This window comes from Mixophyes fleayi, chromosome 3 (assembly GCF_038048845.1).
Source record: "Mixophyes fleayi isolate aMixFle1 chromosome 3, aMixFle1.hap1, whole genome shotgun sequence".
Lineage (NCBI taxonomy): Eukaryota > Metazoa > Chordata > Amphibia > Anura > Limnodynastidae > Mixophyes > Mixophyes fleayi.
Genome location: NC_134404.1, coordinates 227075569 through 227094343, shown reverse-complemented (window position 1 = coordinate 227094343; position 18775 = coordinate 227075569). Strand labels below are relative to the sequence as shown.

The following is an 18775-nucleotide window of genomic DNA, read 5'->3' as shown; positions in this document are numbered from 1 at the left end:
GCATATTTATAGCAGTTATGATTTATCCCTTATTCCCCACAATTATGTGATGGGTTAACCCTTATAAATAACTGTAAGTTCTCTCTGTTCATGACACTCATGTCATATTCAACTCTGCTCTCACTAACATTATTACATAAGTGGGCAGGTCACTGACTGCCACAAAATCACCAAACTCACTAAAATATTCTGAGCTGCTGTGAACACTGTGATGTGGATGTTGACACTCAAGACACAGGCCTCTCTATTTATTACATGTGCCTTCTCTCTATGTATCAAGGGATTAACTCCTGCGATAACACTGCTATTGTCTGAGATATCCCCTGCCAGTGGTAAAATTCAAAGCATGGGGAAGCCTATCTAACAAGATAGTACATGTATATGTACCACTGCAATCATCGTTTCCCTATCGCCATCTCTTGATGGTTATAGCAGGAGATATTAAAACGATATATGCTTTATTAATCAAATAAATATATTTTTCAACAATAACTAATTTTTAAAATAATTATCGTTTATATTTTTTATACATTTAAAAAAAAAAATGTTAACGAGTGGAACTGAAATCCTAAGTCAAGACTTTTAGTTCTAATGCGCATGTGTGATTACACATACACAGATCCATCTAGACTAGTCTTACCATTGCCAGCCTATTATCCCTAATGGATTTATACAAGCTTTTGCTTATTGTAATATTTTTAAATACCCTAAATTTAACATCACACAATACTCATATAATTTTTCTTGCTCTGAAGCCATTATATTTGAATTACTCAGGCTTTGGACACATGGGTATTTTTGGCCTTGCTGTAGTGTCTGTGTATGTGCTCATTCATACAAGGAGAACATGAAGACCAGGCGCTGTGCTATGCATGCTGTAAACTTTTTACAAAACTGAAAAAGAAACATAAAGCAACATGTTTTTACAGGAGGCTGCAAAACAGCATAGTAAAACAACATAGTGGTCAAACATGGTATTGCAAGCTTGAACAGCAGTGTGGATCTGGCAGAACCAGATCACAATATTTAACGCTTGCCACTAATTATGCTCAAGACATGCAGAATCCTTTTGGAAGAATTTGCCTGATCACTGCCTAATGATCAGACAGGAGACTCAATGGGGCTTATTCAATTGTCGGCGGAAACGCCGAAAATCCCGCGGTCCGCGCGCTATTACCGTTATTACGGTAATAGTGCGCGGGAAAAAAACGTTAATACGGTAATTTTCTTGCTGGATTTCAGCTCGCAGCTCCCTGAGCCGTGAGCTGAAATCCAGCTAACTACTACCGTAATAACAGTAGTAGTTTTTACGCAGCGGGATTTCCTGACAATTGAATATGCCCCAATAAATGGGAACTGAATGGTTATTGTAATGACTGATAATAAATATAATAAATAAATAGATGATGATAATTCATGCAGGAAAGGGAGGTATTGAGATCCATTTCCCACTTAATTTGGGAGGTGTGTTTAGGAGTGGTAGATAAAGAGGAAAGGTGTTTATACTGAAAGGTCATTCCACCCTTATTGTTACCCTTGGTCAATTTGGTATATAGAAGAGAAGGGGGTGGAAGAATTGGATCGTTCTGACAGTGAAGGTCCCCGATCCAATGCCTCAGCCACAGGTATTTATATTAGTCCGTAGATGGAAGGGCAAATGAGTCCTGCAGCTGGGCAAAAGAGCAGAGCCAGACAGGTGCACTAGGGATGAGAGTCTCTCGTGGATCCAGCTAGAGATGTCAAAATCAGAAAGAAACATAGACACCGTGAGGAGAGAAATATTACTAGTCGAAAGAGTAAATTCTGTAGAGGAGCCCACGGTCCTGTCCCAAATTCTCAGAGAATCCACTACAGACGCTAAAGGGTCAGGCGGGTAAGGCCTCAAATGTTTGGGGAGCCAAATCAAATCTGAAAATGGGCACGTATTATATAGAGCCCTTTCCAAATCTACCCAGGGTTTTTGGGAAGCCGGGAGAGACCAATCTCTAATTTGAGATAGGATGCAAACTTCTTGATACCTGGTCAGGTCAGGTAATGCTAATCCCCCATGTTTCTTTGACAAAGTCATACGGGCACAAGACAACCTAGATGGACAGCCTCTCCAAATGTATCTGAGCATCAATGTATGAAATGTGGACATGTGCTTTTTTGGCAGAATATAGGGAATAGTTTGGAATCAATACATAAGTTTGGGGAGAAGCATCATTTTAAAGGTCACTACACAGCCCAGCCATGACACCTCAAATCTCATCTATGAGACAAGGAACTTATGAAGTTGAGTTAATAATGGAGGGTAGTTGGCTTCAAATACGTCTGAGAAACTCACAGGAACATAATTCTTAAGTATGATATCGCTTTTTCTTTCCATATATATATTTAAATCTAGACTTCAAGCAAACTAAATAATCTGGGGGTATATGGAATGGCAATACTTCAGTCTTTGTAGTATTAAGTTTGTAGTATGAAGCCCAAGTATAACAATCCATTATGAGGTGTAGCGGGTTGAGTGAAGGCTCTGGCTCCAAAATAAACAGTAAAACATCATCTGCAAACAGGCACAGGCTGTGGCGAGTGTCCCCAAGATCAAAGCCTTTGCAGGACTCCGATCTACGCAAGTGTTCCGCCAGAGGCTCAATTGCCAGTACATAAATAAGGGGTGATAAAGGACACCCCTGTCTTGTCAAATTAGTAATGGAAATTGCGTCAGATAGAAACCCGTTACTTAAAACCCTAGCAGATGGGCCACGATAAAGCGCCATAATCGCCTGTAGGATAACTCCCTGAAAGCCAAATTTAATTAAAGCCTGTTTCATAAAGTCCCAGTACAATCTGTCAAATGCCTTCCCTGTGTACAGAGAAAGCATCAACAGCTCAGCGCAGTTTTTGAGACATAGTCAACAAGATTTAGCATTCTTCTCGTGTTGTCTGACGCCTGGTGTACCAACACGAACCCTACTTGATCAGGGTGTATGAGGGATGGAAGGATGGGGCTGATCCTATTGGCCATCAATGCATAGATCTTTGCATAGATCTTAAGATCCGTGTTTAGGAGATCAATCGGCCTGTAATTGCGACACTCTGACGCATCCTTTACCGATTTTGGAATGGTTACAATCTGAGCCTCCAACATCTCCTCAGGAAACCCACCATAGCCTGTGCCCTCATTAAATAAAGTGACTTATATGGGAATAAGATCTTTCTGAAAAGTGGTGTAAAAGTCATTAATATACCCGTCTGGGCCAGGGACTTTTCCTTTCGGAAGGTTTTTAATGACATCACTTACCTCTCTAGAGGTCCATGGGCTGTTTAAAGTGTGGAGTGTGTCTGTAGCTAAGGATCGGAGGTGTATATGTTGCAAGAAGTCAAGAATGTCAGTCGGGGATACTAGGATCGTCTTTAAGATTATAAAGGCCAGAATAATAGTTTGCGAACAAATTAGTAATATCTCAGGTGTCCGAATATTTTAATCCACTGGGGCCAGAGAGATGTCGGATGCGGTTTCTAGCCTGTTGTCTTCTGAGTTTCCACGCAAACATGCACCCTGTTTTATTCCCCGTATAAAACTTATGGCGGAGAAGTGAGAGTGCCGCCTGGGTATGGGACATGAGGAACTGGATCAGTTCACTTTTTAGTGTAGTAGAGGGTTTGGTTTTTTTGCTGTTTTCTAAAGCCACAATTTTAGCCTCTAAGGGCTAGATTTACTAAGCTGCGGGTTTGAAAAAGTGGGGATGTTGCCTATAGCAACCAATCAGATTCTAGCTTTCATTTATTTAGTACATTCTACAAAATGACAGCTAGAATCTGATTGGTTGCTATAGGCAACATCCCCACTTTTTCAAACCCGCAGCTTAGTAAATCTAGCCCTAAGTCCCTCTGCATGAAGGCATTGGCTCTTTTGAGTCTATTACCCGTTTTATATCACAGCACCTCTAAGGACAGCTTTTAGAGCACACCAGTGTGTGAAAACTATAAATATTTAAAGTTATATAAAAATTACCACAAGAGAAAAACAATAAAATAAAGCAAATAAATAAAAGTAAAGTGCCATTTCTTTCCCAGGAATACAAATCACATGCACCCGGCCGTTCACATGATGTAAAAGAAAACCTGATTTATCAGACCAAGCCACCTTCTTCCATTTCTCCATGGTCCATTTCTGGCACCCATGTACCCATTGAAAGCGCTTTTGGAAGTGGACAATAGTCAATATTGGCACTCTGACCGGTTTGCGGTTACAAAACCCCATCCGCCACAAGCTGCAATGCACTGTGTGACACCTTTCTATCATAGCCAGTATTAACTTTTTAAGCAATTTGTGCACAGTAGCTACTTTGTGTGATCAAACCAGATGGGCTAACCTTTGCTCCCCATGCACATAAATGAGCCTTGGGCACCCATGACCATGTTACTGATTCACTGGTTGTCCTTTCTTGGACCTCTTTTGGTAGGTACTAACCACTGCATATTGGGAACACCCCACAAGACCTGTCATTTTGGGGATGCTCTGACCCAGTCATCTAGCCATCACAATTTGGCCCTTGTCAAAGTCGCTCAGATCTTTGGATTGCAGTGTAGTGGTCTCCCAAGAGTGGTATAGTATATTTCATCATGTCCCATGCCTTACACTGTTTCTATTACCGTCAATCACCTTCTCACGTATCATCGTTTTGTGTGAAATTGGCACTGAGTAGGAAATACCACTATATGTAGCTAAATGAGTGCTGGAAATTTCATATGGATGATATCCCTCATTATCTTTCATTTGGATTCTCCTCACAGAACTTGTTCGTCCTACATCAGTTTTGACACTTTCAACTAATTAGCTGATACTATCAGTGAGAATTAATTTTCATAATTCTTTTCGACATTTACACATGCCGGCATGAAGTTATTGTCACCTAGTTCCTGTAAGTGATTACCTGTTGGCCCTACTAAAAAAAGGATTGTTCAATCAATGTTTTAAGAATAATTTGTTTTAAGAATAATTGTTTTCTGATATCAAATAAATAATAATATTATTACATTTATATATCTATTGCTTGTGATCAGTTTGAATACTGTATTAAGTATAGGTGGCAACTACCAGTGCTATACTTCTTTTTTCTTTTAATTTTATGAATTATTTGGGAAGTCACATATCCTTTGTATAACAGCGAGATTTGCCTACCTATTACTGTTGATTGATAAGTATTGAAGCATATATTTATAGAGACATACTGTGCACCACTAGGAGGTTCTGTTGTTTGTTGTACTGGTTGGTTATTCGTTTAGGAGTGTGCACACTTCTGCAAAAAGGGTATTGTAGGTTTTTTATTTTCACTTCTTTTTCCTAAAATAAAGGTCTATTAATATTAAGGGTCACATTAATGGTGGAAAAAGTTTGACATGACGTGTCTTGGTTTGAGGCTTTATATCACAAGCACCTGCAATTTAAGGGTGTGTAGACTTATTATATCCACTGTAACAGTGCAGTATTGCTTACTATTTACCCATGGGCAGTTTTAAAGGAAATGTGTGAACATTCTATTTACAGTTGGTTCAAAAAAAAATATTAATCTTCCCAATGTGTAATACAGATTAGAAATGGTATTTTGCAACACACAGTGGTAATAAGAACACTTTATAATTTATTTTAGTACAGCATATTAAACTCACCCGAGAATATAATATATTCTCAGCCTGGATCCTAATATTATTTCTGATGCCATGTACAGTGCTGAAAATACTGGCCCTTCGGCCAGGTAGAAATTCCTACAATTACACTTCCAGTCCTCTGTACCTCTTACACCAGTGTTGCAAGTATACACCAGTCCTGTACATTCTTACAGGCTGTGTACTTGTGCTGCTAGCATGCCTGTGTGTGCATGTTGACTACCACAAAGAGCCTATTTTAGATATCCTTTGACAGCCCTAGCACACTATACTGGTAAAGTGTCTGATAGTATAGCGCAGCCCTTATAAATGAGTATTGCTATTGCAGAAAGTTAAACATAATAGATTATACCTTAAATAGTTAATAATTAGTCATTTTATTTAATTTCTATAGAAATATATGTTTGCTTTGGAAGTTTTAATTACATCTAATTATACCAAGCACAGCTATTTCGGTAAACCAAACTACTAATTAGCACCTCTGTTCTACCAATAGAGCTCAATTTTGGCTTCTTACAACTGAAGTGAAATACTTTTTTCAAACAGTAAATTAATTTATTACATTTTGTTTATTAATAGCTGTGTTTTTTTTATAGCATACAACAGTGCTGCCTTTCATATTAATTGAGATGAGGACTACCCATCACCAGTATCCAAGCAGAAATGGTGGTATTGCAACAGTCTGCGGCTTCTCCATTTGTTATATTTTGTGGTAAGATTTATGTTACGTTCTATTTCATTTACAAGCAGTAGCAGATTTCCTTCAAATGCTCAATTCATTCCACAATGTTGACCTATGATTTCCCAAAATGTGTATATTTTTAGATAACTTAAGACAAACATCACACATCAGGAATTCGTTGCCCAACACTATGTAAACAGTGTTTTTCCAATATTCAATTTTTGTAATCTATGTTTCTTCCAAAGCAAATATATTCCTTCTTTGGCATGGATTATGTTTCATTTTCCTCTCTTTGTTTAGTGCCATCAAACTAAAACATAGAAGTTGTTTTAATTGTCTTTTGCCATCTGATTGTGTTCTAGAATATTATATCTTAACCTGAAATATGTCCTTTTAAATATCCCTGTACTAATTCTTGGGAGGGGTGGGATGTTGTAAGGACAGGACAATTGTAAACATAAGAATATTGCAAGGGAGTATTTACAGCATTATTATTCTTACCTTTTAATAAATTGGTAGCAAGCCCCAAAAAAATGTTATGAACACTGGTGCTTGGAACTCTTTTTAGATTTTTCTTTTTTTGCATACTGCAAGGTCTGTACTTATCCTTATCATAAGCACCGTTCTTTGCATCAGCTCTTATTCACTTACTGACAAGCATATCTGTGTATTTTTGCAGATCAGCGTCACTCACAAGTATGCTAAGGTGTCTTTACTGTACTCAACCGACATTACCCTTTCTTCTCCTGTTCTGCCTTACTAGTTGCAAGACACATGTGTCATATGCTACCAACTCTGTATAGAGATGCATATGCTATTGTGTGTGCGCATGCGTAGTGGAAATTAGCATATTTTATGATAATCAAACGTGCGTATGACTAACTTAGCATTAGTCCCAATGTTCCATCCTTATTGGAAGTTCTAAGTACAAAATATTATTTTCTAGTTAGTATCTGAAGTGCTATGAATGCTGGAACAATAAGAATGAAATGTTTTGTTCACTCCTGACAATGACTCTGGGCGCTATTCACTACTGTTAACACTAACTGCTGATTCGCACTAATATGTCATACATTTTTTCAGATAGTATGGCTGTATTTATGCTTTCCGGAATTAATTCCTTCACTGGTTAATAGTCTTCTTATTCTATGTGTGGGTATTTTTTGTTTTGTTTTTGAAAGGCTAATGTCATGGCTACATCTTTGGCACAGCTAAGCCTGGAAATGACTCTGCATATACCTTTCATTACACTAAACAATCTGCTTATGGTGGACTTGAAAACAATGTTTTGAGGTATTGGTTTTCCGTACTTCAGGCTTAGTGAATCACTAGTAACATACCAATTTAAAAAAAAAAAAACAATGATGCCAAAGGACTCCAAAATGTGACAGACCCCCCAATCCTGACATGATGAACAAACCAATGCAATGAGAGTCCACAGGAGTGAGGACAAAGCTCAACAAATAAGTAGTTCAATGTCCAAGCCGAAACATTAGTCTGGAGGCTGGGGCAGTTTTAATCTTTACAAAGTGGCAGTGTCTAAAGCCATGGTAAAATATTGTATAATAAAGTACTTTAGCATTGCTAAAATAAATATACACTAAGGTCCATAACAACAATATTTTTTTTTGTGATCAAAGAAGCGCCTGTGCAGAATCTCAGTATTTGCAACATAAAATAGAAGGGGAAAATATATGAACGTAAAGCATAGTCACAAAAAACTACTGAAAATGACTAATTTAACCTGATTGGGTGAAGTATTTAAGGATGGGAATTTAATATACCTCTATTACCTAGTCTATAGCGTGTCCCAGGATCGGATGTGAATATCACATGATCAGCTCATATCCTATCCTGGGAAACCCACTGCAGCCCAGTACACCCCGCTACTTCTATGTCCCCTGGTCAATTGGGATAAATATTGAGATGGAGCTTCTAGGTTTCTATCACCTATGAAGTCACCCTTTACCTCTTAAAAAACCATACATCTGAAATAGGATACTTTCACTTGTGGTGTGGAGGATGAATCGCTGCATAATAGTTTTAAATGGAGTTTTTCTTTAAGAAATCTATTTTGAAAAAAGCTTTCATTAACATATTTTAAGCTGGTTGTATTAACCAGTGTAATAGACAGCGTGTAGACCCAGTGTGTAGACCCAGCATGCCCTGTATAAATGCCAAGAATGCCCTTGTATGATCCATCTGTCTTGGCTGGCCTGTGTGTATGTGTCACATCTAGCCTGAACTGCCTTCACTATTAAATAAATAATACTTTTCTCCATGGCTACTGCAGAGAATAGAGTGGTTGACGTCTCCCTACGATTCTTACAAAATAATGGCTTAATAACCTAACATTCTCCAGATGCACAGCGTTTTTTAATCTAAATTTCGAGGTACTTAACATCATAAAAGCATCTCTAGCATTTCCTATATTTAAGATATTTGCTAGATTTTCAACAAGTAAATCCTTTGTTTCCTTCTGCTTTATTTCAGGGTGTGTTGGATTCATCATGTGACAGGCGTATGGGTGTACCCTCTTCTGGAATACATCAGTCCTATAGCCAAAATAGTCTTCTTCCTTCTAGTCACTGTTATCATTACCATTTATTATATTCTTGGTGAAAAGCTAAACAGCTATATTTGGGACTTGGATAAATGTAAGTTATATGGAAAATATCTAATTATGTATGTGTGTGTGTGCCAGTTTCAAAATAAAAACATTATTCAATACAATCTTAAAGTAAAAATAGAGTTGAATAGGCTGTCTATTAAAGTCAGATAATTAGAAAACACTGGTGTTTTTCAATCTCAAGCACAATGTAAATAGCCTGGTGCAAGCAATAGTATATGTTTTAATAGTGATAATTGTAAAATTGGCTATTCGCTAGTTTTTTATTTATATTGTCCTATTGGGTCACAGGAAACATTGGAAGGTATATAAAGCACAGTATGTATTGAACTATAGAATTTATTTTGTAAATATTTATAGAATTGTCTTAAACTATTCTTATTTGTATTTTTACATAACCAATAACAATTAAACAAACAAACCACTGCTAGAAATGATACAAATAGCCAAAGTCATAATGTTTAACCTTTAATACATGCTTTTTAATAACTGATAACCAAAAAATAAAATGACACTGCAACAGTAACCTTCCAGTCAATGTATTTAGAGACACCAAGCAAGTTACTACGTAAAGGTAAAGCTAATTTATCCTTAAACATTTAGTTTTCTAAAAAAAAAAATATTCATTCCGTTTTTTCATGTGCAAGATTATTTATATACAGTAAAATAAGCAGAAGATCATGAAGTTATCCAATAGAGTCAATAAATTAGAAATGAAGGGAAAAACAAAACCATATTCTGTGTCAAGATGCTACTAATGGGCCTAGACTATGGCTGCCCTGGGAGAGATGACTCTATCCTGGGACAGATCAAGTAAGTCAGGGGATGAGGAAATGTTACAAAAGGGGAATCCAGCTTCTCTTCCATATGCTCCCCGTGTCATTCTGTGCAATGATGTTGAAATCTCTGCAAAACAAGAGAATCTCTGGTACTTGTCATGGATTAGAAAAACTTTGTTCATGCCAGAAGTCCTGTCTTGTACAGTAAGCATCACTGTACCTCAGGAAGGTTGCACATTAGACTTTGTACGCCAAAAGATCGTAGGAAGAGATGTAAGCAAAAAATTGTACTCACATGTGCATGTTACAACCATCTCAAGATGCATTCAGCTCAAAAACAGTAGTACTTGTGTCAGGCATACAGGAGTGTGTGTACTTGCACCTAACTATAGTGTAGAACTACGGCTTGACAGTGTTCTTAATAAATGAAGAAACATTACCCTATTTATGCACAGAATAATAATGTAATAAAGTGTCCAATACACAAGAGAAAATGTCTTGACAGATATTATAAATGCATAACTCACATTTGTCATATAAAATGTATCTAAATACAAACATTTCAACATCCATTGTATACCCCTATACAAATGACATAGTATCATCTTTTCTGCAGTAGTCCATATGGGAATGACAAATAAGTAATGTGAATAGATGGCTGTGACTTGATATAATATCGCTACAACAATAATCAATTAAGTACTATCAGCTGGAGAGGTCAATATGCAAACAGCCAATCAGAAGCAGATACTGCTGCTGCTGATAAATATCATCTTGGGTTGGGTACTAAACCACAATGCTGGCAACCTCGACAAGACTCACCATGACATCTTCAGTACGAATCCTCAGGACCAGACTGATTGCTCGTCCCGACTGTTTACTATACTGACTTGGACTAAATGTGATGAATGAACAGGGAGGCAGCACAGAATGACGTAGATGTGCACGATGACAGCAATTTTTCTACACTTAAGAGGGCAGTTAAAGAATAGCTTAGGGCTACATTCTGTAAGCCTTACTTAAAAACACTGAAGAGGCGGCGCCTCTTTCAACTGCCCCCTTAAGTGTAGAAAGAATATTGTCGGCGTGCACATCTATGTCATTCTGTGCTGCCGCCCTGTTCATTCATCCCATTTAGTCCAAGTCAGTATAGTAAACAATCGGGAAGAAGAATAGGTCGGGTTCCTGAGAATTCGTACTGAAGATGTCGCGGTGAGTCTTGTCGGGGTTGCCAATACCGTGCATTAGATTACCACCGATCATTTTTATTGCATATTGTGCACTAGCCATTCAGTACCCCCAAGGGATACATCTTTCATATGAGAATGCTTCATCGTTTAATTATTTTGCACTTATGTGAACACCTGATTCATCAAGGCACATATCTGCCGATTTTGAGCGTATCGTACACAAAATTATTCTCTGCATGCCCAGAATCGGGAGATACGCCCATGAAAGCAGACCTGTCCGCTGAGTTGTCGAACACAAAGGACAGTTTCTACGGCCTAAGATTTCTGGGAATAAACAGGACGGGGATGGGTCATTTTGCCGTAGTTGATTTACAGTAGGGGCATGCCAAACTCAAGCACACACAGCCACGTCCGAATCCAACTCTGGGCATCACAAAGTTACTTTGTGATGCCCATTTATTTCTGCTGTATCTCTTGCTCCAGCTAAAGGGCTAGTTTAAGGCCTGATCAGTAGTGATGACAGTCTTGTATGTATGCTATAACATGTGTTTACAAACACGAGCAACTGTAAAAAATGTATTTTATGTTGAGTAGACATTTACAACATCCTAATAAATGTATTTCATGGAAACATTAAAAAAACACTTTTTTTTAACTGTTTCATCATTAATGCCTATATTACTAAAAGGTGATATTAATTCAATATTTTTTTTTCCTGTGCGTTCTTTTGAGAATTTATCATCCACATAGTTATTTGACGTAACCTGCAGCGACTTGTGTAGTAGAGCACAGCAGACTTGCCCCCAATTTTAACAGCGCACGTGTCTAGAGATCCATGCCTTGATGAATTCAGGAGTACGCAAATCCGAAATACGGGCATACAAAACTAAGCGTGGTTTGCGCTCAGAATGCGTGCCTTGATGAATCAGGCCTCTATAGTTCATTACAGAGCCCATTGACTGGTGCCAAAGTTCATTGCATGTGTAATAATATAAAATACAGAGCCCACTACCTAGTGGCCAGTATACACTACGGAACCTAGAGCTTTGTGACTAGCATTCAATAACAGATAACAGGTTGCCTGATACCGCTTTCATACTGCTGCCCCGGCAATATCCCGGGTTTTTCAAGCCGGGTTTTTGCCGAGGCTCGGAGCGTCCCAGCTCAGAAACACCATTCATACTGCACCTCGGACCTGGGAATTTCCCGGGTTGACCCCATTCATACTGCACAAGTCTGTGCCCTGGCAATTTGTGGGAGTCATCACCAGAGCAGTTTTCACTGGCTGAAAAATGAAAACTGAATTGACCTGCTAGATGCACTAGATTATTTGCACATAAATCTGTATTTATACCAACCTCTGTCTCCCTAATCAGTAAAATTGACCCAAATCAACATATTTAACCCCACAGAAACACAACCTCATTATTTGCTTGTTAGTGTTTGCAGACTCATTATATGCCTATCTGGTTTACATGGGATTATACATCATGGCTTTGAGGGTCAGCCATGTTTTAGAGGTAGTAGCCTAGACTGTTACTAGGATTTAGGGAAGTAGTATCCATTACAGTGGACCTGTCACCTCGCTAATTGTCCAATACACCTCCACACACACTGATGTGACTTGTGTGCATCTACAAGAGAATGATTACTTTCTACACTCAGCTTTCACAGAGGTGACAAAACATGATGCTATTATCACTGCATAAATCTGAAGGATGTATTTGGTTGCCTTTAATGCAGGTACATGCATACACACTGCACACTGGGATACAACAGAAACAAAGTATACACATTAACTCAGCAATTAAACAGTTTCAAAGGCAACATTCTAGTGAATAGTTACAATTATTTACTAATGCTTTGTGTAATAAATGCAACCTGTAAAGCTTTACTTAAAAAAGTATTTTTAAGTAAAATTAGTGGTAAGAGCAATAAAATTATTTCTAAAGAACACAACATACACAACATGTACATGTAACGGCCCCTTTGGATGATGTGACTGTGTGACACCCATAGAGGAATGTGGCAAGAATGGAACCACCTCAGTGATGGGCTAATATATAGTGACGGGACTGGAGCATTTCACTTTCCCCTTTGGTGCCAGTTGAAAAACCTGGGTTGCACCATTCATAGTGCAGGCAACCCGGGTCCGACCCAGGAATTACCCCTCGATAAATCCAGGGTTGAAGACCCGAGTTTTTAGACCCGGGATTTTTGACTTGTACCATTCCTACTGCACCAAGACCCGGGTCGTTTGAGCTCGCCCCGGCAAAAACCCGGGATTTTGGTGCAGTATGAATGGGGTATGAATGATCACTGTCCAAAAGGTGGAAACATAGTTAAGTGCAATTATTGTCTGTTTATGAACTTTTGTTTTTATAAGCAGAATAAAATAACAAATATATTTATTTCAATATGCTAAATAATAAACCAAAAGTTGTCCCAAAAAATGCTATATATAAATTCCTTCGACAATAAAAAATCCTTTTTTCCCATATTAATACAGCACAAAATTGAAAATGTATCTGGCATAATCTATTTAATGGAAGAGAAGTATTTATGTACAGAGAAACTAATCATATTTAAATGAATTCCCATGAAATTCAAAAATGAATTATAGCTCATACATACAAGTAGAAAACCACCACTCAATCACCAAATTATCTATCCATGGACCTATTTCTCACTACCTTCTCTTTACTATGTCATGTGACACAATGTAACACTCCGTTTCCCCAAATTCCAGGCCTTGGCAGAATTAGTCAGACCTCTGCTGACCTACAGTAAACCTTTCAAAATAGATTAACATATAATCAGGTGATATTTTTTGTTGATATTATACACATACACTCAATTAAATATACAGACATGGGGTATTGTGCCTTTGTGGAAAAACCTGTTTCAAGAATGTAGTTGTTCCCAGAAGAAATGCCTAAATGATTTTACCAGAAAGTGCAGTCATCACATCTTTTCTTTATTTGAGAAATGTTGCCTCTGCCAGACAGACAAGTAGAAGGCCAGACAAAGCAGACTTAAAACATTTAATGCATCTTTCAGGCAGATCAGAAGGCAGTGATATGGGCATTACAACAAACTTATTTGGAACAATTACATGTACAGTTTGGTTGTCAGGTTCCAATAAATCAGAAGTTAAGGACTCTAGATTTATTTAGTTTTTTGTTTGCTATTATAAAAGTGTATAAGTATTACAAAATGTGTTACATTTACAACACTGACCCTAAAGGCAATTCACCCACTTCAGCAAATTCCTCTTAATTGATTGTATATCAGTCAATATGTCCAGTTTCACACTTAAAAGAAAGGTGCACACTTTGTTCTATCCCAGGAACAACATTCAATTCCCTCAGCATTTTCTTTCTTTAGCAGTCTTAAGCTGGGGTAGCTTCAGTGCATTTTTTGCATTAAATAAAATAACTCCTTAGGGTTGTTTTGAATGATGCAATATTTTGCATGATGCTGTACACTGCAATAATCTGAAGTAGGGGCAGATTGCATACGTCTTTAGAGTTTCCACTATAATCCAGATTTAAGGCGCAGGCCAGATCCGTGTTAGATAATTAAAACTTCAGTAAACCAAACATGAGAGGCTGCACAATACTTGCACAATGTAAAAAAAAAAATTTTATTTTTATTTTTGATACATTATAGCAATGTTTTGTATGACCTGTGACTGAGAATATTCTGGAGCCTGTAGTTCAAAAGCCACAGATAACCCATGCTTACTTAAGTGATTATACTGTAGGACAAGCTTGTCCTAATAGTAGCCTATTCGCCAGATCCAACCTCTAAGATTAATCCCCCCCTACCCAACTTTGATAACAATTGGCATAGTTTCTATTAAATGACAACATTTTTCAAATGATATATGGCCTGCAAATATGTTTTTACAACATACAGGACCTTATTTAGAGTGAGCAGCAAATCCTGCTAAAGGCTTCAATTTTACATCTGGACAAACCATTAAGCAATGCAAGGGGTGCATTGCAATTTTTTTGCATGCGGGTAAAATACATGTAGCAAACAAATACAGTCCAGCTTTATTTTAACACTGCAACTTAGAGTTCAGCTAGAATGTGCCCCCTTTGCAACTCAAAATCTTTCTGTTCGTGATAATAATGCAACACTAGCCTTGTTAACAACCCAACATGTATTCGTTTGCTGGTGAAAGAGAGTGAAAAATGTACATGTTGCAATGGATGCCCCCACCCATAGATACAGGCTTTATGCTAAATTTGGCCCTCTTCAAATGTATTAGGCAACTGGATCGCTTTTTATAGGAAAAGAGGAGATGAAAGCCAGAAGACAAAACAGCTGCACACTATAATCTCAGAGCATACATTTAATTTTACATAAATTCCTATGGTAAAAAAAAAATCAGTAAAGACTATGGGCTCTATGTATGAAGTCATAGGTCAAACATGTAGGAATGAGCAGCCCATTTCTCCATATTTGCCTTTGGACACACTTCTGTCCATGGGAGGGTATGGCAAGAGGAGTGGTTGTGGGGAGTGAAGACACCAGATTACCTGTTTAGCTGCGCACCTTTCTGTGCTGAAATCGACTGACCTAACAGTGGCTCTATTTTGGAGTAGAGCTGCATTATATGTAGCACTAGGGCTCTGTGTATGTTAGTTGTATGTTAGTACAAAGAACCAGTGGTCAAAGTGGAATTCCTGGCATGGACATCTCCAAAGCTTTTAGGGATTTTGCTAGTGTAAAATTAATCTTTGATGCATTTTTACAGTATATTGTATAATGTAAAAGATATTAAATAATGCAAGGCTACCCGTCCTGTGTCCCCCACCACTCCTGTGTTTCTTCACCACTCCCTTACGTCTTTCTTTGCCCATGTGCCCCTATCGTTATCCAAAGTAACCCCCTCTCTCTCTCTCTCCCCACCTCCTCTCCTCTGTGCCTCACACCCTGCTCCTCTTAGCCCCTTGCTTATCCCCTGCTTCTCTCACTATATCCATTACTCCTGCTTCCATCTAACTTTACATCTTTACCTGTACCTACTCCTATATTTCCCTCTTAGTATGAATTCTGAATCAGGAATATATGATAAATGTTTTAGATTTTACCATATGTTAGGCCACTTAAAAATAAATATAGCTATTTGCTTTTATTATTATGTCACCTTACCTTCCAGCTTTCACTACCAGTGGCTGGTGGTGTCTTAAGCTCAGTTGCTCATTATCTGAATTCTGGAATGTTGGTGGCCTATTTGGAAAGTGCATGAAATATAGAAAGCCCCAACAAGCCCCAGCATTAAATCAATAACGCCCATAATTAGGCCTCCATCTCTGCAGCCAGACCTAAGTATTAAATTAAATAAAATGAATAGTATTAACACTTAATAAACAGACCTATTCCCCTTCAACCAGACCTTATGTTAATTTAACAGCATGCATATTTAATAAATAGCCCTATTTCTCCCCAAGCCCCAAAATGAAATAGTATTCACATTTAATAAATAAATCTATTTCCCTCAACCCAAGCATTCCTGGTAAGAAATGAATAGCATTTACATTTACTAAATATACCAATTTCCTACAAACATCCCCGACATTAAATAATTCATAATCACAGCCCTCCTTCTCCATAAATTCAGCGCCACGTTCAATTAATCGCCCCCAAACGACCCCTACTCCCTTTCTTCATTATAATACAACAAGCATGCTTTCCCTCATTACATTCAGACAAACCCCCCTTCCCTCTTTACTTTACGTTAAACCCTCTCCTTCCCTCTTACCTTCTTCCAGACACACTGTGTAGGAGAGGCAGACTCTTCTGTCTGCCTCTCTTGCAGCCTGCACGCATGGGACGGCACCTGTCATGTTGTGCCTGTCCCATGTGTCTCATTAGTCACAGATACACATAGGGAGAGGACGGACACAGACACACATAGGGTAAGAGAGGAAGGGCGGAACAGATCATACAATCAGTGGCAACAAGTCTTATGCACAAAGGATAGCAGAACATGTGTGCAGCTTAAAATGAAGTGGGAGAAGAAGTGCCAAAATGTCATATAGCCCACTTGCACTGTAGAGAACCTTATTTCTTTCACTGTTCCATAATATTTAGTAACATTTAGTAATATTACTTATACTGCATGTCCTATGTTATTGCTGATTCGATGTTGCTAACATTTGATAAAAAGTATGTTTTATTTCTAGGTAGTGGAGCAGAAAAGAAACAGAAAAAGATTGATTGAATCTTGGATGCAACAATGAAAGTTTCTTCTACTTCATTCACACTCAAGTTGGAAGTGATTTAATGAACTTATAATACCATCAGAAGTGTCTGGATATATTACAGTGCAGCTTTCTTAACATGGTATTCTAGAACTGTGCTATACAGTTTCACAATGAAGACTTTTAGCTACAAGCCATGTTATTAATAATGAATATGTAATCCTGAGGATACACATCCTATCGGTTATGAACCTACCATTATATTCTGAAGAGTAATACGACAGCTGCCAATGAATTAGTGCAATATAATTTACATGGGATTTTGTTTTAATAATTTGTAGTTTAACCCTGAGAAACCTTACTTGATGCCACTATAACCTGCTTGTAGTTACATGAATTAGTCTTGTTGTGGGAGACCTGCATCATAAAGATATGATTGTAAGATGTCATGCCTTTTTACTAACAGCATATTATATACATGCAGAAAGTCTGGATACATTTCTGTGAGAGACGTACAACACGATCCCGTTTACTATTTAGTCTTGTGCTAATGACTGTAAATCATTTAGAGTGCTTAATATTGTATCTGTTATTTGCAGGTTATGTGTCATTTTGTTGTAAATTTCTCCAACGCCTTATACCAATAAAGGTAAACAGTCTGTAATCAGCAATACAATTATGAGGTGCCTGACAAATTTTGTGATACAGCCACAATGCTATATGGTGGTATCATTAGTACTAGTGTCAGATTTCTCAGGTATGGTATGAGGCCTAGTCATACTTCCAAGAGGAAGAGTCCTGTGTGGAGTCTTATACACATATATAGAAAATGCTGGAAATGCCTTCATATCCTTCTACTTGGTTGTTTATCCTTCTTGTACTTTGTTTATATTCAGTGTGCTTAGCTGTGTTTGAGTCATCAAATGTGGTTAGCCCACTAACTATGGACATATTTGTCATATAGGCACTGGACGGCACATGCATAGAATGGAACCCTTATCATGAACATTTTTTTTTGTCTTGTGCTGCTAACAGGTGAGTGTGGAGTACTGAGGAGTGATGGTGCTGACAAGCAGCAACCTGTCTATAATTCCACAAAGGCTACAATTGAACCACATACATGACTCAGTTATTTTATTATTATTATTATTATTATTATTATTATTATTATATTTTATTTATAGGGCGCCACTAGGTGTCCATGGCGCCGTACAGGGACAAACAGAATTACAATACAAGGTGAGACAGCACAGTACAGTAAACAATAATTACAGTAATTTAATGAGCTCAACGCTAGGGTAGGGGGAGAGTCCGCATACGACGGAGCCCAGGAGGGAGGGCACGGGTGACAGGGAAACTCCCAGAGGGAGAGGAGAGAGCGAGAGGGGACGGGGGGGTAGAGGGTCCTCGAGGAGGAGGGCTGATAGCTGGAGAGCAGAGTTGAAAGTGGTGGATACAGGAGGAGAGATGACCCTGCTCAAAGAAGCGTACAATCTAAGGGGCGGGGTAGACAGACAGAGAGACACGGGGGAGGGAGGGAGAGAAGAAGGAACGGAGGATAACTATGAGGGAAGGGAAGTGAGGGGGAAGAGGCAGAAGAAAAGGTAGGAAGTTAAGTGGGAGAC

At 38.2% G+C, this 18775-nt stretch overlaps 1 protein-coding gene across 2 annotated transcripts in view; it reads left to right on the top strand.

Annotated features, from left to right (window-relative positions):
• AIG1 (androgen induced 1) overlaps positions 1 to 17826 on the top strand; it is a 285135-nt gene extending 267309 nt beyond the window's left edge. The window contains exons 4-6 of one of the 2 annotated variants that reach the window (XM_075203233.1): positions 6249 to 6364; positions 8828 to 8991; positions 17133 to 17826. In XM_075203233.1, the coding sequence (XP_075059334.1) occupies positions 6249 to 6364; positions 8828 to 8991; positions 17133 to 17170 (318 nt within the window). In that variant the 3' untranslated portion in view covers positions 17171 to 17826. The remainder of the gene's footprint in view (positions 1 to 6248; positions 6365 to 8827; positions 8992 to 17132) is intronic. The other variant, XM_075203234.1, reaches the window with a different exon arrangement.
• The last annotated feature ends 949 nt before the right edge of the window (positions 17827 to 18775 follow it).